The 26,075-nt window shown below is 41.6% G+C and overlaps 1 protein-coding gene across 9 annotated transcripts in view; it reads left to right on the top strand.

Moving 5' to 3' along the window:
* Nucleotides 1-17,377: 17,377 nt before the first annotated feature.
* The window catches only part of LOC121582475 (protein PRRC2B), a 34,405-nt gene continuing 25,707 nt past the window's right edge, over nucleotides 17,378-26,075 (top strand). For 8 of the 9 annotated variants that reach the window (XR_006003356.1, XM_041898280.1, XM_041898285.1 and 5 more), the window contains exons 1-3: nucleotides 17,378-17,550; nucleotides 25,390-25,566; nucleotides 25,772-25,949. Coding sequence is in view for 8 of the 9 variants with exons in the window: in XM_041898280.1 (XP_041754214.1) it covers nucleotides 25,452-25,566; nucleotides 25,772-25,949 (293 nt within the window). In the remaining variant the exon portion in view is untranslated. The remainder of the gene's footprint in view (nucleotides 17,551-25,389; nucleotides 25,567-25,771; nucleotides 25,950-26,075) is intronic. The other variant, XM_041898281.1, reaches the window with a different exon arrangement.

Genomic DNA, 26,075 nt, shown 5'->3' on the forward strand with positions numbered 1-26,075 from the left:
ACCCTGTCAATCCATTCACACACACACAGGGAAGGAGTTAGCGAGTCTTCAGGAACAGCATCCATGTGCTATTGGCTTGGGTTTCAGCATGTGATGCTCTTGCCTCCTTTTATTGAGTTACTCCTGTTAATAAGCTTGATCAAATAGCTTAATAGCATGCTATTTCAAATGTCTTCTGTGTAACAAATGGTGTGTGCTGCCCAGTTGACATCTAACTCAATATTGTATATTATATTCCTACTGTTCCCACAGAGCTGTCCATTCGGAGTCAACCTAGAACCATGACCCCACTTGTCCTGTTCTACCACTGACCAGCTGCTTTTAGACCCTTCTGCAACTCCCCACTAATCCAGCTCCCGTTTCTTTCAGGTCCTTCCTGAGTTGTTTGATCGGACTACTGACTCGGCCAAGGACCTATAGCAGCATTTCCCAAACACGGTCCTGGGGACCACAAGGAGTGGACATTTTGGGGTTTTGCCCTAGCACAACTACACAGCTGATTCAAAGAATCAACTCGGAATCAAGCTTACATAGGCCTATATATTTCAATTAAATGATACACATTTCATGTTCAATAAATTTAGTTCCATGTTGCTAATTGTAGGCTACTGTCTGTAATTCGTGCATCAATATATTTCATGATGTGTAACAACATGTGTGCAACAAGGTTATTATAGTTTTGTGGGATGGGGAGGAAAGGGGAGGGGAGGAGAGCTAAAGATTTCTTCTGAGAGACTTGAAAATAGGGAGATAGCAGACATTCATACTCTTCAAGGTATGTGCAGACTGTTTTTCCCTAGCTTTGGGAGAAGAAAAACAGATATTTGTATTTATTATGGATCCCCATTAGTTGTTGCTAAGGCAGCAGCTTCTGGTCCTGGGGTCCAGCAAAATCAAGGCAGTTAAATAACATTTTTGGTTGTACTCTAAGGACCGATTACAGTACAGTTTTAAAATGAGCTCATGAATGAATGACTTAGATGACTTAGATGAGGGTAGGAAATCTTGTGTTGCGTGTTTGTTGCGTGTTTGTGTATCCTTCTGTTCACTCATATTTAAGAGAACATTTTGCCTAGTGTGCAGTGTCTAAAACGTTCATGACCAACGAGAACATGAGAGGAAGGAAATGTGCTGAATTGCTATAGTGGAACATGGGAGGTTTGTAAACATTCAGAGTGCCACATGTAGTCTGATCGAGTTTCCCTCTCCCTACACAACACAGAAATCAGGAGTTTTTAATTCTATTCAGGGTTTTTTAAATTGTATTATTCCGTTTTTTTTAATAAAAACGTTTCTATTTCGTTTTTTATATTATTTTGTTTTAGTGTTAGGGACAGTAAGTAGCCTAGGTGTCACACCCTGATCTGTTTCACCTGTCTGGCGCTTGTCTCCACCCCCCTCCAGATGTCGCCCATTTTCCCCATTATCCCCTGTGCATTTATACCTGTGTTTTCTGCTTGTCTGTTGCCAGTTCGTCTTGTCTCGTCAAGCCTACCAGCGTGTTTTTTACCGTACTCCTGTTCTCTCTAGTCCCTGTTTTCTAGTTCTCCCAGTTCCGACCTATTCTGCCTGCCCTGACCCCGAGCCTGCCTGCCGCCTTATACCTATCAGACTCAGACCTGGTTACTAAACTCTACCTGTCCGCGACCTGCCCTTTGCCTGCCTCCTGTGGTTTTAATAAACTACTCTGTATATTGAACCTTCTGTCTCCTGTGTCTGCATCTGGGTCATAGCCTGAGTCGTGTTACTAGAATACATTTATGTGTTGTAGGCCTATAGTTTGTTTTTTGGGGATGTCACTTCTTGCCACTAGGATGCAATAATACTGTATATAAGGTGATAGGCCAGGACCATAGACTTGGATAGACATTTCATGATGACTGAGGTGAACTAACATCCCTGTACAGTTCTCCCTCATCACTGATGCAGTACAAGACCTGGATAGTTCAGCCCTGAGCTCCACTGTGTTCACTGAGTATATATATATATATAACACTTCTGGTTTCATTCATGGTTAAATTGCAAGGCAGATGGCTGTAGACCATATCATGATTCAATGCTGTCTGATCTTGAGGATAGAAACAAAGAGATGTCCATTATTTTAGGCTTTTTTTTCACTCACATTCCTCATTCTCACATACCTGTGTTACAGTTGTCTAACATTATCACAGAGAGATGATTTTGCTTTTGGTATCACTGAGACTGTAGCTTCCTGTCATCGGTTATTTTTACCATAGAAAGCTGTCTGACACAGGAAGTAGTGGTGCTGCCGCATGCCTGAGTTTGTGTTCTGAAACGACTGGTGACAACTCTGTCCCACTTTAAACTAAAAACGTATAAAGCATTAAAGGAATCTTCATAAGCACTATATAGATGTTTTACAACTAATTTATTAGCAAAATCATACCACATAAAGGGTGAAATAAAAGTTATTTACACTTGGTGCTTTGCCAAATGTGTCATAACCCCCTTGCTACCCTTTATATAGCATGACATTTTGGGACAGACAACTCTGTAGCAATGAGGGCGTATATTCATATAAAAATATCAATAACAGGAAAAGAGAAAAAGAAAGATACATTAAAAAAGTTTCTTTTTTCTCAGACTTACTCATTCGATATCATGTTATATTTACTTCTCTAACCATCTTTCACTTTCGTCTTCTCTATCGGCACGGTAACCTTGCTTCTCTCTCTTCCTGTCTGTTTTAGAGATTCTATGAATAATAAGCACATGTATTTGCGTCATGTTCATTATGTAAGGCCATCCTTTACTGACAGGTCCTTTCAGCCCATTCCTACTACCTCTGCTAGCCTAGGCCATATAGCACCATTATACATCACCTCCAAGTCTCTTACTCATTATTTTCATAATGAATCATTCAACAATGAGCCAAAGTAATTACACAACCGATAACATGCAAATAATTTCCTACAGATCCACTTGAAACATGCCCATTGAAAAGCAGCAGGCTGAGAAGAGCAATAGGCGGTAGGTAGAGAGAGAGAGAGAGAGAGAGAGAGAGAGAATTATTACTTTTTTACTGTAATTATCTCACTTCGCTTTAGCAACAGTGGCCTTGTCATTCATGCTAATAAAACTTATCTGAGTCTGAATCTGAGAGAGTGAGTGAGAGAGCGAGAGAGAGAGAGAGAGAGAGAGAGAGAGAGAGAGAAAGATGAAGGAGACAGAGAGAGATAGAGGGAGTGTATCAAGGAAATACACTGAGAATACAAAACATTAAGCTCTTTTCATGACATAGACTGACCAGGTGAATCCATGTGAAAGCTATGATCCCTTATTGATGTCACTTGTTAAATCCACTTCAATCAGTGTAGATGAGCAGAGGTTAAAGAAGGATTTTTAAGCCTTGAGACAATTGACACATGGATTGTGTATGACACAACTGTGGGAAGCATTGGAGTCAACATGGGCCAGCATACCTGTAGAACGCTTTGACACCTTGTAGTGTCCATCCCCTGACGAATTGAGGCTGTTCTGAGGGCAAAAGGTCGGGGTGCAACTCAATATTAGGAAGGTGTTCCTAATGTTTTGTATACTCAGTGTATATGGTGCTGGGGAGAATGGTAGCGAATGGACCAGATCAACTTAGAAACTTTGGCTCCAGTGAGTAGCTTCACGTCTCCTTCATAGCGTTGTCATTGTCATATCGTTCTTTGTTTTATGCTAGGATTCAGGAAGCTGTCAGCTCTAACTCCCTCCCTCCCTTCCTCCCTCCCTGATCACAATAGTCAGGTATCCTCTGCTCAGTCTGTGGGCCAGCTCTGACTCAGCACTCTATTAAAGGCCCAGTGCAGACAAAAACTTCATTTTCCTGTGTTTTATATATATTTCCAAACTATGAGGTTGGAATAATACTGTGAAATTGTGAAGATGATAATAATGCCCTTTTAGTGTAAGTGCTGTTTGAAAAGACCACCTGAAATTTCAGCCAGTTTTGGTGGGATGGAGTTTTGGCATGCCTGGTGAATACACCAGGCGGTAAAGTTTTCACATAGAGGTGTGACATTTGATAACCGTGTAAATCTCTCAAGGTGACTTTTATCAGTATATTCGGCTCTATTTATTCTCATATAAAAAAATGCTAATTAGCATCAAAGTAGACATCATGCAAAACTACAAATCCCTGCAAGCTCCTGCATGTCATCTCTAGCTGACACCTTTGCGAACAGGTATTGTTTCAATTTAAAACTTGTACAAGACAGTTCACAGAATTGTCCATTTAAAGAAATGTAGCCAATTTATTCATTACTACATTTAGCTAACATTAGACAGTTAATCCAGAGATTCTTACCTTTGCCTCGATTCGTCAGTCTCAGCCAGATCAGATGGCATTTGTAGTTCTTTATGATAGCCACATTAACAGCATTTCATTATTATAATTGTATTTTTTTTGGGGGTGGGGGGGGTAAATACAGGCGAATACATTGATAAAAGTCACCTTGTCCTAGAGAGATTTACGCAGTTATCAAAACGCCAGGGTAAGCCTACACGAAACACAGCCCTTGGTTTAAGTGTTTCTTAAATCCCCTATGGGCTAAATGAATGGTGTAAAAACGATTGGAACTAGTTCCCTGTTTGACCGCTAGGTTTTATGGGTATTATGACTCATACTGTGGTACTCCATTGCCCTTTGTAGTCAGTCCGAACTGGAACTGGTATCATTGTCATTGGTTGTCATAACATGATGATGATGATGGTAATGTGATTGTGAGGTTGATGATGATGATGATGATGATGATGATGATGATGATGATGATGATGATGATGATGATGATGATGATGATGATGATGATGATGATGATTTTGGTCAGCCTAGTTTTGATGATATTGGCGTGATGATTCAAAGATGTGCACAGTGCACTTTACTTGTTATGTAACTTTGTACTATTGCTATACTTGTGTGCTGCTGCTAATGTTAAACATTAGTATTGTACATTTTTACATTGATGGCTGTCAGCCAATGAATGATGTAATAGTCCATTGTTATTCAGTATCATTGTGTATGTGGATTTTATATATTTATTTTGTCTCGTGCTCCTCTGCTGCAAAACCAATTGCCTTCTGGGACAAATAAAGTTAAAACTTGAACTTGAACTTGAAAGGGTCTGATATGTAAAATAAATTTTTAAAAAATCAAAATCTCACACAAAACGGGTCAATATACAGGGGTGCTAATATCACCCATTGTTACGTGTTCTATGATTAAATAAGTGTTTCATAAATATTTAATAATTAATATAACTATTTCTGCCTGCCAGTTCCGACCTATTCTGCCTGCCCTGACCCCGAGCCTGCCTGCCGCCTTATACCTATCAGACTCAGACCTGGTTACGAAACTCTACCTGTCCGCGACCTGCCCTTTGCCTGCCTCCTGTGGTTTTAATAAACTACTCTGTATATTGAACCTTCTGTCTCCTGTGTCTGCATCTGGGTCATAGCCTGAGTCGTGTTACTAGAATACATTTATGTGTTGTAGGCCTATAGTTTGTTTTTTGGGGATGTCACTTCTTGCCACTAGGATGCAATAATACTGTATATAAGGTGATAGGCCAGGACCATAGACTTGGATAGACATTTCATGATGACTGAGGTGAACTAACATCCCTGTACAGTTCTCCCTCATCACTGATGCAGTACAAGACCTGGATAGTTCAGCCCTGAGCTCCACTGTGTTCACTGAGTATATATATATATAACACTTCTGGTTTCATTCATGGTTAAATTGCAAGGCAGATGGCTGTAGACCATATCATGATTCAATGCTGTCTGATCTTGAGGATAGAAACAAAGAGATGTCCATTATTTTAGGCTTTTTTTTCACTCACATTCCTCATTCTCACATACCTGTGTTACAGTTGTCTAACATTATCACAGAGAGATGATTTTGCTTTTGGTATCACTGAGACTGTAGCTTCCTGTCATCGGTTATTTTTACCATAGAAAGCTGTCTGACACAGGAAGTAGTGGCGCTGCCGCATGCCTGAGTTTGTGTTCTGAAACGACTGGTGACAACTCTGTCCCACTTTAAACTAAAAACGTATAAAGCATTAAAGGAATCTTCATAAGCACTATATAGATGTTTTACAACTAATTTATTAGCAAAATCATACCACATAAAGGGTGAAATAAAAGTTATTTACACTTGGTGCTTTGCCAAATGTGTCATAACCCCCTTGCTACCCTTTATATAGCATGACATTTTGGGACAGACAACTCTGTAGCAATGAGGGCGTATATTCATATAAAAATATCAATAACAGGAAAAGAGAAAAAGAAAGATACATTAAAAAAGTTTCTTTTTTCTCAGACTTACTCATTCGATATCATGTTATATTTACTTCTCTAACCATCTTTCACTTTCGTCTTCTCTATCGGCACGGTAACTTTGCTTCTCTCTCTTCCTGTCTGTTTTAGAGATTCTATGAATAATAAGCACATGTATTTGCGTCATGTTCATTATGTAAGGCCATCCTTTACTGACAGGTCCTTTCAGCCCATTCCTACTACCTCTGCTAGCCTAGGCCATATAGCACCATTATACATCACCTCCAAGTCTCTTACTCATTATTTTCATAATGAATCATTCAACAATGAGCCAAAGTAATTACACAACCGATAACATGCAAATAATTTCCTACAGATCCACTTGAAACATGCCCATTGAAAAGCAGCAGGCTGAGAAGAGCAATAGGCGGTAGGTAGAGAGAGAGAGAGAGAGAGAGAGAGAGAGAGAATTATTACTTTTTTACTGTAATTATCTCACTTCGCTTTAGCAACAGTGGCCTTGTCATTCATGCTAATAAAACTTATCTGAGTCTGAATCTGAGAGAGTGAGTGAGAGAGCGAGAGAGCGAGAGAGAGAGAGAGAGAGAGAGAAAGATGAAGGAGACAGAGAGAGATAGAGGGAGTGTATCAAGGAAATACACTGAGAATACAAAACATTAAGCTCTTTTCATGACATAGACTGACCAGGTGAATCCATGTGAAAGCTATGATCCCTTATTGATGTCACTTGTTAAATCCACTTCAATCAGTGTAGATGAGCAGAGGTTAAAGAAGGATTTTTAAGCCTTGAGACAATTGACACATGGATTGTGTATGACACAACTGTGGGAAGCATTGGAGTCAACATGGGCCAGCATACCTGTAGAACGCTTTGACACCTTGTAGTGTCCATCCCCTGACGAATTGAGGCTGTTCTGAGGGCAAAAGGTCGGGGTGCAACTCAATATTAGGAAGGTGTTCCTAATGTTTTGTATACTCAGTGTATATGGTGCTGGGGAGAATGGTAGCAAATGGACCAGATCAACTTAGAAACTTTGGCTCCAGTGAGTAGCTTCACGTCTCCTTCATAGCGTTGTCATTGTCATATCGTTCTTTGTTTTATGCTAGGATTCAGGAAGCTGTCAGCTCTAACTCCCTCCCTCCCTTCCTCCCTCCCTGATCACAATAGTCAGGTATCCTCTGCTCAGTCTGTGGGCCAGCTCTGACTCAGCACTCTATTAAAGGCCCAGTGCAGACAAAAACTTCATTTTCCTGTGTTTTATATATATTTCCAAACTATGAGGTTGGAATAATACTGTGAAATTGTGAAGATGATAATAATGCCCTTTTAGTGTAAGTGCTGTTTGAAAAGACCACCTGAAATTTCAGCCAGTTTTGGTGGGATGGAGTTTTGGCATGCCTGGTGAATACACCAGGCGGTAAAGTTTTCACATAGAGGTGTGACATTTGATAACCGTGTAAATCTCTCAAGGTGACTTTTATCAGTATATTCGGCTCTATTTATTCTCATATAAAAAAATGCTAATTAGCATCAAAGTAGACATCATGCAAAACTACAAATCCCTGCAAGCTCCTGCATGTCATCTCTAGCTGACACCTTTGCGAACAGGTATTGTGTCAATTTAAAACTTGTACAAGACAGTTCACAGAATTGTCCATTTAAAGAAATGTAGCCAATTTATTCATTACTACATTTAGCTAACATTAGACAGTTAATCCAGAGATTCTTACCTTTGCCTCGATTCGTCAGTCTCAGCCAGATCAGATGGCATTTGTAGTTCTTTATGATAGCCACATTAACAGCATTTCATTATTATAAAAAAATTTTTTGGGGGGGGTAAATACAGGCGAATACATTGATAAAAGTCACCTTGTCCTAGAGAGATTTACGCGGTTATCAAAACGCCAGGGTAAGCCTACACGAAACACAGCCCTTGGTTTAAGTGTTTCTTAAATCCCCTATGGGCTAAATGAATGGTGTAAAAACGATTGGAACTAGTTCCCTGTTTGACCGCTAGGTTTTATGGGTATTATGACTCATACTGTGGTACTCCATTGCCCTTTGTAGTCAGTCAGAACTGGAACTGGTATCATTGTCATTGGTTGTCATAACATGATGATGATGATGATGATGATGATGATGGTAATGTGATTGTGAGGTTGATGATGATGATGATGATGATGATGATGATTTTGGTCAGCATAGTTTTGATGATATTGGCGTGATGATTCAAAGATGTGCACAGTGCACTTTACTTGTTATGTAACTTTGTACTATTGCTATACTTGTGTGCTGCTGCTAATGTTAAACATAAGTATTGTACATTTTTACATTGATGGCTGTCAGCCCATGAATGATGTAATAGTCCATTGTTATTCAGTATCATTGTGTATGTGGATTTTATATATTTATTTTGTCTCGTGCTCCTCTGCTGCAAAACCAATTGCCTTCTGGGACAAATAAAGTTAAAACTTGAACTTGAACTTGAAAGGGTCTGATATGTAAAATAAATACATTTTTTATCAAAATCTCACAAAACGGGTCAATATACAGGTGTGCTAATATCACCCATTGTTACGTGTTCTATGATTAAATAAGTGTTTCATAAATATTTAATAATTAATATAACTATTTCTTCCTCCTGAACCCATTCAAAAGGTTTCAACAACTCTAAGCATACAATAGTCACCTGAACCATATTGTTAAGAAGACAGCTTCCAAGTCTCATATTAAAGCAACTATTGGAAGTCTGGAGAAGTCTATGATCGGGTTGTCATAATGGGACAGTGGGCTGTTAACGCTCACATTTTATTAAGACATTACATAGTCCTCCAGACAGAGTCCTCAAGTCCTTGGGGAGATCTCAATTGCATACTTGCGTCCTCACTTCTCTCTCCTCATCTCCTTCTCAAAACCCATTGGAGGAGATCAGAGGGGCGGGACCTCTGGCTTTCTCATCCAATGGGTTTTGAGAAGGAGATGAGGATAACGGAGTGAGGATGCAAGGAGTATGCAATTGAGAGCTTCCCTTTGTTTCACACATTTGTTAACACCCTAAGTGCCAAAATATAGAATAGAATAGAATACAACTTTATTGTCAGATCCTATACCCCAAACCTAACTGCATCAAATGCACACAAGCACATGTACACACACACACACACACACAAAAGCATAAACCAGTATTACTGTCAGTTTGTTTTAGGATAAAAACCTACAGTAATAATGACAGTATTGATTAACCCAATCACTGTGTCAGTATTTGAATAGTTAAAAATGAGCGATCCATTGATATCATTTCATTGTTAAAGGCTGTTTATGGACAGAAATTCCATAAATAGAAGCTTGATTACATGTAGAAATGTGTAGTTACATCACATTGTTGAAAAAAACAACCCAAAGAATCTTTCTTTATTGATATCGCCTATAGTTTGATATCTGTAGGCATACTGACTGCATCTAAATGGGAAGTGAAAGGACTTGAACCTCCCTCTGACTCATCCTTAGACATGTTTATGCAGCCAGGCAATAGGCTATCTTGCCTGGACCAACTCTGAGAGAGGCAGTAGCTGTTTTCCTCTACCTTGACCATGTTCTGAAATAAATACTCACTTTTTCAGAGCATTTCTGACATATTCAAGCAGCATGTAGAACAAATCCTGTGCATTGCACAAATTATAATATTTAGTCCAGTATTCATTTGTACAGGGACAATAATAGGTGAAGTGTCATTGTGTAAAATTATACAGTTATGGTCATTTTTATGTGATTTTAATGATGCAATAGGTTTTGATATTATGTGACTAACTATTTCTCTACTTCCATAGTATTCCCTCCCTAAACTACAATGGTTTCTATCTGCAACTCCTATCACTCCCTTAGAGACCAATCCATCAATTTACCCCTTAGAGCAGGGAAAGTAATTAACACCTTCTTTACACATTACTGACAAACCATCAATGAGTGCATGTGGGCAAATGCCAAAGCCTGTGAATGTCAAAACAAGGTTTGTAATTCCAATGCACCAGTCTAGTCATTAAAATATCTTGATAAGTGCGCCCTCTAGAGGGCATTGTAAGCTCTTACTCTACTATGACTGATTCTCAATCCATTTTTTGTGAGGGTACAATACTCGCAAATGACTCTGTTATTGCTCTGAAATATCGCTGTGTTTGTCTTTTAAATTGGATGTGTAGGTACTGTGCACATGTGTCTCACTGCAAGTATTGATCAATAGTTAGTTTCTGTATGCTGTCTCAATAAAGGCCTCGTGAGACTGTTGTCATGGCACCTGCCACACAGTGACAGAAGTATGGCCAAGGCTTCTGTCTACTCAACCAGACGCTTCTGTGGATGAGTGATAAAGTTCAGTCTTCACAATGACATTCTAAACACCAGTCTCCTTCCTCATAGCACCATGACACAGACATACACACAGACGCACTTAAAGACACAGATGCGCAGTCACACAGACACACAACAGAAAAACATGCACACATCGAATTAACCTTTCATTAGTCCCATACTCATAATCACAAGGTTTCAGTAGTGGTCAGATGGGATTAGTAGACAAAAAAATCATGATCTGAAAGAACATCAGCAACTAAAACATCACAAGACACATAAGAAACAGTCACACACACACAAACCGAACGCACGCACGCACACACACAAACATAAAAGGTGAACCCAGACAGTAGATAGATAACCTTAGCAGCATCCACCCACCCCAGCTGCCTTTGGGATGTAGTGGAGATTCTCCTTAGGTGAATGTGATTACCCAGATCATTGTTTACTTCGCTTTTCCAACCCTCCCGTCACTCACTGCCGCCATTGTAAATACATGTCTTCTGCTCACTGGAGGTGGACTGTTGGCATCGGATTTGCCATTATTGACCAAGACAGTGATTAAAAAGCATGTGATACAGTGCTGCTGGCTGCAGTTTGTCTCCTCAAACACTGAACTTGATATTGGAGCCATAGCAACCAAGTGTAAGATTACTGCCATTGTGGAGGAGGCTGAGATCAAGCATAGCATAGGTACTGACTCATTGCTCTTCATGATAATTACTTGTTTTCGCCCATAAATCAAATCAAATCAGATCAAATTGTATTTGCCACATGCGCCGAATACAACAGGTGTAGACCTTACAGTGAAATGTTTACTTACAAGTCCTTAGCCAACAATGCAGTGTTAAGTAAAAAATAGATAAGTAAAAAATAACAAATAATTAAAGAGCAGCAGTAAAATAAAATAACAGTAGGGAGGCTATATACAGGGGGTACCGGTACAGAGTCAATGTGTGGGGGCACCGGTTAGTCGAGGTAATTGAGGTAATATGTACAGTTGAAGTCTGAAGTTTACATACACCTTAGCCAAATACATTTAAACTCAGTATAAACATGTGGGTAGAGTTAAAGTGACTATGCATAGACAATAAACAGAGTAGCAGCAGCGTAAAAGAGGGGGTGGGGTGGGGTGGGGGGGACAATGCAAATAGTCCAGGTAGCCATGATTAGCTGTTCAGGAGTCTTATGGCTTGGAGGTAGATGCTGTTCTCTAGTGCATCGTTTTTTTTTGCAATTACATAAAATAATATATGTTTTCCACAAGAAACATGACATGTTTTTGATGCAAGAAGCTCTCATCTTATTCAACACCAAATCATACAAAATAAAAAGACTTGGAGAAGAACCCAAGGGGAAACCAATCACAAATGTGATATTACTGTACCTTGAATATAACCAAATACAGTGCCTTCGGAAGGTATTCAGACCCCTTGACTTTTTCCACATTTTGTTACGTTACAGCCTTATTCTAAAATGGATTCAATATTATTTTTTTCTCAGCAATCTACACACAATACCCCATGATGACAACGTGAAAACAGGTTTTTTGAAATTTTTGCAAATGTATTAAATATAAAAACAGAAATACCTTATTTACATGAGTATACAGTCCCTTTGCTATGAGACTGTCACGATCGTCTACGGAGGAGGACCAAAGCGCAGCGTTGAGGGTGAACATATTTATTAAACGAATGATCACACGATCAAAACAACAGACGACAACGTGATGTCTACGGTTTTACACAAACCAAATACGAACAAAAACCCACAACCACAAAGGGAAAGACACAGTTTAAATATGGCTCCCAATCAGAGACACCCAGCACCAGCTGACACTCGTTGCCTCTGATTGGGAGTCACTCAGGCCAACATAGAAATACAAACATAGAATGAACACACCCTGGCTCAACATAATGAGTCCCAGAGCCAGGGTGTGACAGAGACTCGAAATTGAGCTCCGGTGCATCCTGTTTCCATTGATCATCCTTGAGATGTTTCTACAACTTGATAGGAGTCCACCTGTGGTAAATTCAATTGATTGGACATGATTTGGAAAGGCACACACCTGTCTATATAAGGTCCCACAGTTGACAGTGCATGTCAGAGCAAAAACCAAGCCATGAGGTCGAAGGAATTGTCAGTAGAGCTCAGACACAGGATTGTGTTGAGGAACAGATCTGTGCAAGGGTACCAAAAAAGGTATGCAGCATTGAAGGTCCCCAAGAACACAGTGGCATCCATTATTCTTAAATGGAAGAAGTTTGGAAACAGCAAGAGTCTTCCTAGAGCCGGCCAAACTGAGCAATCGTGGGAGAAGGGCCTTGGTCAGGGATGTGACCAAGAACTCGATGGTCACTCTGACAGAGCTCTGGAGTTCCTCTGTGGAGATGGGAGAACCTTCCAGAAGGACGACCATCTCTGCAGCACTCCACCAATCAGTCCTTTATGGTAGAGTGGCCAGACGGAAGCCACTCCTCAGTAAAAGGCATATGACAGCCCGCTTGGAGTTTGCCAAAAGGCACCTAAAGACTCTCAGACCATGAGAAACAAGATTATCTGGTCTGATGAAACCAAGATTGAACTCTTTGGCCTGAATGCCAAGCGTCACGTCTGGAGGAAACCTTGCACCATCCCATTCGGTGAAGCATGGTGGTGGCAGCATCATGCTGTGGGGATATTTTTCAGCGGCAGGGACTGGGAGACTAGTCAGGATCGAGGTAAAGATGAACGGAGCAAAGTACAGAGAGATCCTTGATGAAAACCTGCTCCAAAGCGCTCAGGACTTCAGACTGGGGCGAAGATTCACCTTCCAACAGGACAACAACCCTAAGCACACAGCCAAGACCATGCAGGAGTGGCTTCGGGACAAGTCTCTGAATATTCTTGAACCCGACGAACATCTCTGGAGAGACCTGAAAATAGCTGTGCAGCAACACTCCCCATCCAACCTGACAGAGCTTGAGAGGATCTGCAGAGAAGAATGGGCGAAACTCCACAAATGCAGGTGTGCCAAGCTTGTAGTGTAATACCCAAGAAGACTCAATGCTGTAATCGCTGCCAAAGGTGCTTCAACAAAGTACTGACTAAACCTACCTACATGTACAGTTGAAGTCGGAAGTTTACATTTTTACATTTTACATTTACGTCATTTAGCAGACGCTCTTATCCAGAGCGACTTACAAATTGGTGCATTCAACTTATGATAGCCAGTGGGACAACCACTGGGGGGAGGATTACTTTTATACTATTCCAGGTATTCCTTAAAGAGGTAGGTTTTCATGTGTGTCCGGAAGGTGGTCAGTGACTCCGCTGGCCTGGCATCGTGGGGGAGCTTGTTCCACCATTGGGGTGCCAGAGCAGTGAATAGCTTTGACTGGGCTGAGCGGGAACTGTGCTTCCGTAGAGGTAGGGGGGCTAGCAGGCCAGAGGTGGATGAACGTAGTGCCCTCGTTTGGGTGTATGGTCTGATCAGAGCCTGAAGGTAAGGAGGTGCCGTTCCCCTCACAGCTCCGTAGGCACCATGGTCTTGTAGTAGATGCGAGCCTCAACTGGAAGCCAGTGGAGTGTGTGGAGGAGCAGGGTGACATGAGAGAACTTGGGAAGGTTGAACACCAGACGGGCTGCAGCGTTCTGGTTAAGTTGTAGGGGTTTAATGGCACAGGCAGGGAGCCCAGCCAACAGCGAGTTGCAGTAATCCAGACGGGAGATGACAAGTTCCTGGATTAGGACCTGTTCCGCTTTCTGTGTAAGGTAGGGTCGTACTCTACGAATGTTGTAGAGCATGAACCTGCAGGATCGGGTCACTGCTTTGATGTTAGCGGAGAACGACAGGGTGTTGTCCAGGGTCACGCCAAGGTTCTTTGCACTCTGGGAGGAGGACACAATGGAGTTGTCAACCGTGATGGCGAGATCATGTAGCGGGCCATCCTTCCCCGGGAGGAAGAGCAGCTCCGTCTTGCCGAAGTTCAGCTTGAGGTGGTGATCCGACATCCACACTGATATGTCTGCCAGACATGCAGAGATGCGATTCGCCACCTGGTTATCAGAAGGGGGAAATGAGAAAATGAATTGTGTGTCGTCTGCGTAGCAATGATAGGAGAGACCATGTGAGGATATGATAGAGCCAAGTGACTTGGTGTATAGAGAGAATAGGAGAGGGCCTAGAACTGAGCCCTGGGGGACACCAGTGGTGAGAGCACGTGGTGCAGAGACAGATTCTCATCACGCCACCTGGTAGGAACGACCTGTCAGGTAGGACGCAATCCAAGAGTGAGCAGCGCCGGAGATGCCCAACTCGGAGAGTGTGGAGAGGAGGATCTGATGGTTCACAGTATCAAAGGCAGCAGATAGGTCTAGAAGGATAAGAGCAGAGGAGAGAGAGTTAGCTTTAGCAGTGCGGAGAGCCTCCGTGACACAGAGAAGAGCAGTCTCAGTTGAATGACCAGTCTTGAAACCTGACTGGTTTGGATCAAGAAGGTCATTCTGAGAGAGATAGCAGGAGAGTTGGCTAGAGACGGCACGCTCAAGAGTTTTTGAGAGAAAAGAAAGAAGGGATACTGGTCTGTAGTTGTTGACATCGGAGGGATTGAGTGTAGGTTTTTTGAGGAGGGGTGCAACTCTCGCTCTCTTGAAGACGGAAGGGACATGGCCAGCGGTCAAGGATGAGTTGATGAGCGAGGTGAGGTAAGGGAGAAGGTCTCCGGAAATGGTCTGGAGAAGAAAGGAGGGGATAGGGTCAAGCGGGCAGGTTGTTGGGCGGCCGGCCTTCACAAGTCGCAAGATTTCATCAACTTAGGTTGGAGTCATTAAAACTTGTTTTTCAACCACTACACACATTTCTTGTTAACAAACTATAGTTTTGGCAAGTCGGTTAGGACATCTACATTGTACATGACACAAGTAATTTTTCCAACAATTGTTTACAGACAGATTATTTCACTTATAATTCACTGTATCACAGTTCCAGTGGGTCAGAAGTTTACATTCACTAAATTGACTGTGCCTTTAAACAGCTTGGAAATTCCAGAAAATAATGTCATGGCTATAGGAGCTTCTGATAGGCTAATTGACATAATTTTAGCAAATTGGAGGTGTACCTGTGGATGTATTTCAAGGCCTACCTTCAAACTCAGTGCCTCTTTGCTTGACATCATGGGAAAATCAAAAGAAATTAGCCAAGACCTCAGAAAATAATTGTAGACCTCCACAAGTCTGGTTCATTCTAGGGAGCAATTTCCAAACGCCTGAAGGTACCACGTTCATCTGTACAAACAATAGTACGCAAGTATAAACACCATGGGACCACGCAGCCGTCATACCGCTCAGGAAGGAGACGCATTCTGTATCCTAGAGAATAACGTACTTTGTGTGCGAAAAGTGCAAATCAATCCCAGAACAACAGCAAAGGACCTTGTGAAGATGCTGAAGGAAACAGGTACAAAAGTATCTATATCCACAATAAAACTAGTCCTATATCGACATAACCTGAAAGGCCGCTCAGCAAGGAAGAAGCCACTGCTCCAAAACCGCCATAAAAAAGACAGACTTCGGTTTGCAACTGCACATGGGGACAAAGATCGTACTTTTTGGAGAAATGTCCTCTGGTCTGATGAAACAAAAATAGAACTGTTTGGCCATAATGACCATCGTTATGTTTGGAGGAAAAATAGGGTTAATTGCAAGCCAAAGAACACCATCCCAACCATGAAGCAAGGGGGTGGCAGCATCATGCTGTTGGGGTGCTTTGCTGCAGGAGGGACTGGTGCACTTCACAAAATAGATGGCATCATGAGGAAGGAAAATTATGTGGATATATTGAAGCAACATCTCAAGACATCAGTCAGGAAGGAAGTTAAAGCTTGGTTGCAAATGGGTCTTCCAAATTGATAATGACCCCAAGCATACTTCCAAAGTTGTGGCAAAATGGCTTAAGGACAACAAAGTCAAGGTATTGGAGTGGCCATCACAAAGCCCTGACCTCAATCCTATAGAAAATGTGTGGGCAGAACTGAAAAAGCGTGTGCAAGCAACGAGGCCTACAAACCTGACTCAGTTACACCAGCTCTGTCAGGAGGAATGGGCCAAAATTCACCCAACTTATTGTGGGAAGCTTGTGGAAGGCTACCCGAAACGTTTGACCCAAGTTAAACAATTGAAAGGCAATGCTACCAAATACTAATTGAGTGTATGTAAACTTCTGACCCACTGGGAATGTGATGAAAGAACTAAAAGCTTAAATAAATCATTCTCTCTACTAGTATTCTGACATTTCACATTCTTAAAATAAAGTGGTGATCCTAACTGACCTAAGACAGGGAATTTTTACTAGGATTAAATGTCAGGAATTGCGAAAAACTGAGTTTAAATGTATTTGGCTATGGTGTATGTAAACTTCTGACTTCAACTGTACATATTACCTCAATTACCTCGACTAACCGGTTCCCCCGCACATTGACTCGGTACTGGTACCCCCTGTATATAGAGCCTCGCTATTGTTATTTTTACTGCTGCTCTTGAATTATTTGTTACTTTTATTTCGTTTTATTTTATATTGTATTTTTTTGTGATTTTTTTTGTATTCTTTCTTAAAACTGCATTGTTGGTTAAGGTACCGGTTCATACAACTCACTTTAACTGAAATTTAATGTTCTAAAAAGGACACCAGGGGTCACTGCTCCATTTTCAACGTCATATCCGTATACAGCCACACCAGTCGACTAGAGCAAGGACTTTCATTTTCAGGCCGGGTAGGTTGCCCACCAACAACACAAGTAAACGGCAAAATAGATTAAGAATCGGCAGCACAATCGCCAGCCATCCTTTGAAGAAACGTATTATTTAGGAATTAAATCGCCATTGTTGATCACAAGAAATACTAACAAGTAAAATCGGTGAGTTATTAATGTATTTGGAGGTATGTGTATGTTTTTGCATGGAGTTCTCCGACTGCCCAGTTTTATTGTTGCTTTGTTCTGGGCAGCAGCCATTTTTAATCATCTTGTCCAATATATTTATCTCAGCCTTCCGTGGTCCTGAAATCTGGAAAATTGCTTAAATACTTCGTTCTCGCTTGTACTGTCACCTCAAAGGCAAGGATTTCATTATAGCTACGTGTTCTAGTCTCAAATGCCGAATGTATACATTTTCTGGGGATTTGTTTTTGGAATACAAGACAGGAACTTCAGCTGATTTGCCATCTCACAATCTTAGCAAGCTAACGTTAGTTGTTAGGGTAGCTAACTTGACATCTAGCTAAATCAGTATGGTCTCAATGTTGTTATTTTAACTAAACTATGATATATATCAATACGAAATAAATTGTTGGTATGATTAAGGATAAATGCCAATGTGTCACAGTTGTTTTTCACGAACTCGCATACATAAACAACGCAATGTTTACATACTGTGATGGCTAGCTAGTTAGCTCGCCCCTGTTTGCCACTACAACATTTGACCAGCGATAGTACGTTATGATTTGACTATCAACATGTCTAATTCCCGCTGTTTTAACTAATATTGAAATTGAAAGACATAAGCCAATATGTATTGTGTAGCGAGCATCAACCATGTTTTGCAATAATATTAGCTAACGTTAACTAGCTAGCATCCTTATAAAATAGCTGGCTAACATCACGGCAAACTGCCATTTTAATTATGCCTTGGTGGTAGCTAGAAAGCGGTGTTAGTTTTATTTGGGGGTTTTGTTTTCTTTGAACCGTTTGTTTGCTGATGATTATTTGGATCCACCTTTAAAATAGTTGAGTGCTAAGAGTGACTAATTTAGCTAGCTATTGTTAATCCTTTTTTTTTAACCATAAATATTAACGCGCTAGAACTGATGCGCTTCAAGAAATAACTGCGACAAACGCACTGGAAAACTTTAAAGGGACTTTAAGCGAAAGATTGCAGAATTAGGTTGCTGTTAAACATTCTGATTGGTTTCATCCTTCCAACTAAAAGCCCCAAGACGACATATCACTTTACATTTGTATTTTGAAGGAAATTTATATTTTATCCGAATTTCACCGAAGTCATCTTGGAAAAGTAACGTCAAGGGAAGAGTACAGGAGTGATGCAGCGTTCAAAACAACTGGGAACTGACGTCATAATTTGACCTCGTATTTTTCCGAGTTCCCAGTTGTTTTGAACGCTGCATCAATACACAGCACTTAACTTCACTTTTCCAAACGCTTTAGTTCGTTTTGCATGGCCTGGTGCACTTAAAATCAAATCAAATTGTATTGATCGCATACACATATTTAGCAGATGTTATTGCGGGTGTTGCGAAATGCTTGTGTTCCTAGCTCCAACAGTGCAGTAGTATCTAACAATTCACAACAATACGCACATCTAAAAGTAAAATAATGGAATTAAGAAATATATAAATGTTCGGACGAGCAATGTCGGAGTGGTATTGACTAAAATACAGTAGAATAGAATACAGTATATGCATATGAGATGAGTAAAGCAGTATGTAAACATTATTAAAGTGACTAGTGTTCCATTATTAAAGTGGGCAGTGATTCCATGTCTATGTTGAGTAACTGGGTGGTAGCAGGCTAGTGATAGCTATTTAACAGTCTGATGGCCTTGCGATAGAAGCTGTTTTTCAGTCTCTCGATCCCAGCTTTGATGCACCTGTACTGACCTCGCCTTCTGGATGATAGCGGGGTGAACAGATTGTAGCTAGGGTGGTTGATGTCCTTGATTATCTTTTTGTCCTTCCTGTGACATCGGGTGCTGTAGGTGTCCTGGAAGGCAGGCAGTGTGCCCCCCGGTGATACGTTGGGCAGACCGCACCACCCTCTGTAGAGCCCTGCGGTTGTGGGCGGTGCAGTTGCCGTACCAGGCGGTGCTACAGCCCGACAGGATGCTCTAAATTGTGCATCTGTAAAAGTTTGTGAGGGTCTTAGGGGCAAAGCCAAATTTCTTCTGCCTCCTGAGGTTGAAGAGACGCTATTGGTCCACCCTCACTGTCTGTGTGGGTGTAACATTTCAGATTGTCAGTGATGTGTACGGCGAGGAACTGGAAGCTTTCCACCTTCTCCACTGCGGTCCTGTCAATGTGGATAGGGGCGTGCTCCCTCTGCTGTTTCCTGAAGTCCATGATCAGCTCCTTCGTTTTTTTGTTGACATTGAGAGAGAGAAGTTATTTTCCTGGCACCACTCCGCCAGGGCCCTCACCTCCTCCCTGTAGGCTGTCTCGTCATTGTTTGTAATCAGGTCTACTACTGTTGTGTCGTCTGCAAACTTGATGATTGAGTTGTAGGCGTGCGTGGCCACGCAGTCATGGGTGAACAGGGAGTACAGGAGGGGGCTGAGCACGCACCCTTGTGGGGCCCCTGTGTTGAGGATCAACGAAGTGGAGGTGTTGTTTCCTACCTTCACCACCTGGGGGCGGCCCATCAGGAAGTCCAGGACCCAGTTGCACAGGGCGGGGTTCAGACCCAGGGCCCCGAGCTTAATGATGAGCTTGGAGGGTACTATGGTGTTGAAGGCTGAGCTATAGTCAATGAACAGCATTCTTATGTGTGTATTCCTCTTGTCCAGATGGGATAGGGCAGTGCGATGGCGATTGCAGCGTCTGTGGATCTATTGGGCGGTAAGCAAATTGAGGTGGGTCTAGGGTGTCAGGTAAGTTAGAGGTGATATGATCCTTAACTAGCCTCTCAAAGCACTTTATGATGACAAGTGAGTGCTACGGGGCGATAGTTATTTAGTTCATTTACCTTTGCTTTCTTGGGTACAGGAACAATGGTGGACATCTTGAAGCAAGTGGGGACAGCAGACTGGGATAGGGAGAGATTTAATACGTCCGTAAACACTCCAGCCAGCTGGTCTGCGCGTGCTCTGAGGACGCGGCTAGGGATGCCGTCTGGGCCGGCAGCCTTGCGAGGGTTAACACGCTTAAATGTCTTACTCACGTCAGCCACGAAGAACAAGAGCCCACAGTCCTTGGGAGTGGGCCGCGTTCGGTGGCACTGTGTTATCCTCAAAGCGGGCGAAGAAGGTGTTTAGCTTGTCCGGGAGCAAGAAGTCGGTGTCTGTGACGTGGCTGGTTTTCCCTTTGTAATCTGTGATTGTCTGTAGACCCTGCCACATACGTCTCGTGTCTGAGCCGTCAAATTGCTACTCCACTTTGTCTCTGTCACTTAGCAATCTTAGTTTTTGTAATCTACAAGCAACATGTAGCTCAGCTGGTAGAGCATGGCGCTTGTAACGCCAAGGTTATGGGTTCGATCCCTGGGACCACCCATACACAAAAAATGTATGCGCACATGACTGTAAGTCGCTTTGGATAAAAGCGTCTGCTAAATGGCATGTTATGTTATTAACTCTTTGGGCACTTTAGTACCTACTTACCCGATTCGCCTCAATCCCCGAAGCCGCCGCTATCGTCCTGTAACACCTAGGGTGTCAGTGGACTTGGAGCCTACATTGACTGTGGGCACAGAACTGGTTTTTACTAGCCTCAGCTTCATGGTGAATCCACTCTTCCACTGTTGGTAGCCATCGTAATCCTTTGGGACAAAGTGAGACTGAAGCGCCAGGGGTTCCCCTGAACCGTTCTTCCCGATGCAGTCTGACTTTTCCCCCAATAGTCCAAACATGCCTACCAGTTAACAGTGCACTGCCGCCAACCAAAAGGCTGTTCTTCTCTTGACTTTTTTAATAAACATTTGCATAAAGACTATTTTAGATGGAATATCATCAATCTACGTTAGATTTGTGGAAATACAGTACCAGTCAAAAGTTTGGACACACCTACTCATTCAAGGGTTTTTCTTTATTTTTACTATTTTCGACATTGTAGAATCATAGTAAAGACATCAAAACTATGAAATAACACACATGGAATCATATAGTAACCAAAAAAGTGTTAAACAAATCAAAATATGTTTTATATTTTAGATTCTTCAAAGTAGCCACCCTTTGCCTTGATGACAGCTTTGCACACTCATGGCATGGTCTCAACCAGCTTCACCTGGAATGCTTTGGTAAATGCAGAAAATTGGCAATCAAAATAAGCGTTCTACCACAGCAACCATGTTATTTTTGGGAAGGCTATTTGATTCTAAGTAAGAACATAAAAAGTTTGTATGTGAAAACTATTTCTAAGACGCATACTTTTTCTAAGCTGAGTCGTTTTTCTGAAACACATCGCGCATAAGAGGGTGCTGCTGGTGCTGCCACATGCACAGGTAAAATACACCATTGGAACTCCTATTTAAGCTGTTTACATGTCCTAATAATTCGAAAGGTTGCCCAGAAAACCAGGTGTTTTAATCGGCGTATGCTTATTTATGAACTTACACCAATTTTAAAGCTGCAATATGCACATATTTGGTGACCCGACCAAAATTCACATATAAATGGAGTTATAGGTCTGTCATTCTCATTTAAAGCAAGTCTAATAAGTGGTAGATCTGTTCTATGTGTGTTATTTCTATGCTTTCCGTTCTTAAGTTTTGTTTTTGCGTCTTTTACTTTAGGTTTTGTACACCAGCTTGACTTTTTGATCCACCAGACACTGTGGCAGGTAGATTAAAGTAGACTTTAGTTTCAAGTAAATTAGACCAACTTTTATGCCTGTTCGCTTCTAAAAATGAATATTTCACTCAGATCTTCATGTGCGCACAGCTCCCAGCCAGGCAGTGTTGCAGCGCGAGGTGGGATAGGCTATATAGGATTCGTAGTTCTTTGACTTTGTTCAATTAATTAAAGGGAAATTTAATGTCTGCTTTTTTTTTTGCCAATCTACCATGGGTGGCCTTCTTTGTGAGGCATTGGAAAACCTCCCTGGTCTTTATAGTTGAATCTGTGTTTGAAATTCACTGCTCGGCTGAGGGACCTTGTATGTGTGGGGTACAGAGATGAGGTAGTCATTAAAAAATAGTGTTAAACACTATTATTGCACACAGTGAGTCTATGCAACTTATTAACAACATAATTCCACTTTGACATTATGGGGTATTGTGTGTAGTTCAGTGACACAATCTCAATTTAATTCATTTTAAATTCAGGCTGTAACACAACAACATGTGGAAAAAGACAAGGGTTGTGAATACTTTCTGAAGGCACTGTAGTTAGCTAGAACGTCAGGGTACAAACAACAGCTTGTGGCTAGTTAGCTTGGCTAGCTATTGAATGTCCAGCTGCATGTCAGAGAGGAAGAGAGAGGGTTCACTCCCGTCAAAATCTGTACCTAGTAAGCAGACCGCCTGCCTTCCCACCTTTAGGACAATGACTCCCATTGTTAGGGTGGCGACAAGAACATTACGTCATTATATACAGTATCTCTGATGTAGGCTCGCGAGCCTACATTGACGTAACTAGTGACTCTAAGAAATTTACAATGGCTGAGATTGAAAGGATCACTGGCATGGTTGACTCAATTTGGTTGATGGATGTCTGTCAAACTGTGTAGCATTTCAAAGTCTTCTAGCAATAGTCAGATGCAGTGTTCGTGTCATTCAATTGAATGTCATTGATAACAAGATTTCAGTTGAACAGATTAAATCTTTATCTAGATAGCTAGCATTTAAAATGCAATCTAAGGAGATAAACCGAATATTCGCCTGGTTGACAAGGCCCAGCTTTGGCACGAGTGTGTGATCTGTGGTTTTGTCATGTTCATTTGTGAATCAGTATCAGTTTGCATGAATGGACTAGGAAGGGATATTGGGATTCTCACAATGGGTTTTATGTAGAAAAGCAAAGAGTATAGCAGACAAATTTCCTAAAATATTTCCGCAATGTCCATTCAACGCAAGTACAGTATCAGCAGAAATGCAGTGCTCTGAGCACTGTATTCACTTTGAGAGATTATGCAATATGCATCCATTGGCTGATTATCACTTTGAATTGGAACATCCATTCTACTATTTCTACTATTGTTACTAATAATAAACTCAATACTCAGTGGAGATACCCCCAGGCAACCTTTTGATTTGAAGGCTGGATCCTGAAGCGGCTTTAATGTAGGCCTACTCTATTCAAATTTCTAAGTGGTAGCATCAATGTCTGGTTCCTCAGTCAGATCAGTATAAGCAGGCCTACCGGTATTCATTTTTGTAGATGCATGTTCTTTCACATCAGAAAACACTATTTGTAGATCACAAATTGCAATAGGCCTCATCACAGTAGGGTTTTGTTAAAATATAGCTCCAGTAATTCTAATTTAAAGTCTGTTAATGAGTAGGCCTAGATTGCGTGGCTGCCAAAATTCTATTCATGGGTTGCGTGTTTCGTCACAATCTTATTTTGAAAGTTTGTTTTGGACTGATGCCCAACTGAGCATTCTACTCAATGCATCATCAATGAGCGCTGATTAAGATTTCATCAAAAGTGCATTATATTGGCTTGGCAATTACAATGACATTCAAAATGAGGCAAATAATTAGTAGGAAAACCCTTTGTCATCATTTTGATGTCACCAGATTGACTTTAGATGCAGTATAATGTAAGCTAGCTAGCTAGCTAGTTAAGATTTAGGGTGAGGCCACTGGATTTTATCTTGCCAACGTTAGCATTGCTAGCTATTTTTGACGAACTTTGCTAGCTATTGACAGCATTGCCATCTGTACATTTGACAACATGATAATGCTGGCAAAGTTGTTTCCTACTAAATATTTGACTACTTTAGCAACGTCATCGTATTTCCAGGCACTATAGTGTAATTTAGACTAAGCAGTAGTTAGCCTCCATCCAGAATGACTGGGCTTATCACCACTTTAGGGCACCACTATGGTGCCGCCGATGGAGGGTGGCTTGAGAACGTTCCTAACAATGGCATGACACGACCAAGTGACGGAGGTGCAACCTATGAATGGTTGTTTACTCTTTACCCTGAAAGCCCAGTAGTAGCTCTCTAGAGCAGTTGTCTCTCTGAAGAGTCCACTGTTACCCTGGCTGTGTCTGTGGTTACAACTGGTTTCCTATCCTCATCTCCTTTCCCTTAACACCCCTATTCTAACCAGGACTATGGCATTGGCATTCCTACAGCATTTTCCATTTCTCTCACACCAGTTGTCTTGAAGGAAAGGAGGATTTCAGAAGAGTATTATTTGGACATATATTTTCCATACCTATTCTATATGGACCCATCTGCATTTGTTCAGTTTTACCACTGCTCACCACTAGAAGACTGTCTGGCAGTCTTCCATACTCCTAGTGGCCCTAATCTTTGCTGTCTTTGAACGTTTTTGCTTTGAACCGTCAAAGTGGTAGACTGCATCCTCTACTGCCCTGTATGGCTATTAACCCTTTTAAGTTTAAGTAGTTGTGTGCCTTGCTGCATGATTGTGAAGTGATGTTTTCTAGACCCCCTGGATATTATGTACTTAAACTGACGCAAAATTGGTCATGTGTATTTGGATGTGGCGGGCTGACCATTTAATCAAAATGTTTTATGTGAATATATAGCCCCCCAATGTTGTTTTGACCAATGACTGTCTTCTCACAGTATTTTCCCTTACCAGACGTACAAGCAGTCTAGCTAAAGAGATTGCAGCATTTAGCCTTTGCTGTGGAATGTGTAGTTAGCTAGTAGGCCTTGGTTTTGGTTTAGCAATCAGTTTGAGGCTCCTTTAAACATTGCATTTGGGAAATTGAATTAAGATTGGCATGTTGACATTTCCGCCACATTGTAGAATAGATTGAATATTCCTTTCCAATTCTAAGCTGCTGTACTTTGTTAGATAACATTGTATCCTCTATTCTCTCTGCAGAAAAAGAAGGCACAAGAAGAGGCGCATAGAAACATTTTCATACTCGATGACATTACATCGCAATGTCCGATCGTTTGGGGCAAATAACCAAGTCCAAGGATGGGAAAAGCAAGTATTCCTCACTCAGCCTATTTGATAAGTACAAGGGAAAGTCTATAGAAACTCAGAAAACCGCAGGTAAGTCATTGTCCATTATATTTGAAGTACTTCTGTGTTCAACTTATATGTGCATGGCTTTAAGGATTTGATTGGCCCTTGAAGGTTGACCAATACATAAAGTTTGCAAAGAGCTTTATTCACACCTCTCTCCTTCCCTCTCTGTGTCCACTCACTCCCCCTCTTTCTCCACATCGTCTTCTGACTTCTCCCCTCTTCCTCCCAGCAGTTCCACGACATGGCTTACAGAGTCTTGGCAAAGTGGCCGCAGCCCGGCGCATGCCCCCACCTGCTCACCTGCCGAGCCTGAAGTCGGAGAACAAAGGAAACGATCCCAGCGTGATTATTGTGCCCAAAGACGGAACAGGATGGGCAAACAAGCAGGAACAACCCGATCAAAAGAGGTAGGTGAGAGAGCCCGGGACGGACACTGGGAGAGGTGGCCTGGATAACAGATTAATGCATTTATATGCATCACCTACCTCTTTTTGTTTCTTGAAGATTGATTCAATTACAGTTGAAGTCGGAAG

This window comes from Coregonus clupeaformis, chromosome 15 (assembly GCF_020615455.1).
Source record: "Coregonus clupeaformis isolate EN_2021a chromosome 15, ASM2061545v1, whole genome shotgun sequence".
NCBI classification, from domain to species: domain Eukaryota; kingdom Metazoa; phylum Chordata; class Actinopteri; order Salmoniformes; family Salmonidae; genus Coregonus; species Coregonus clupeaformis.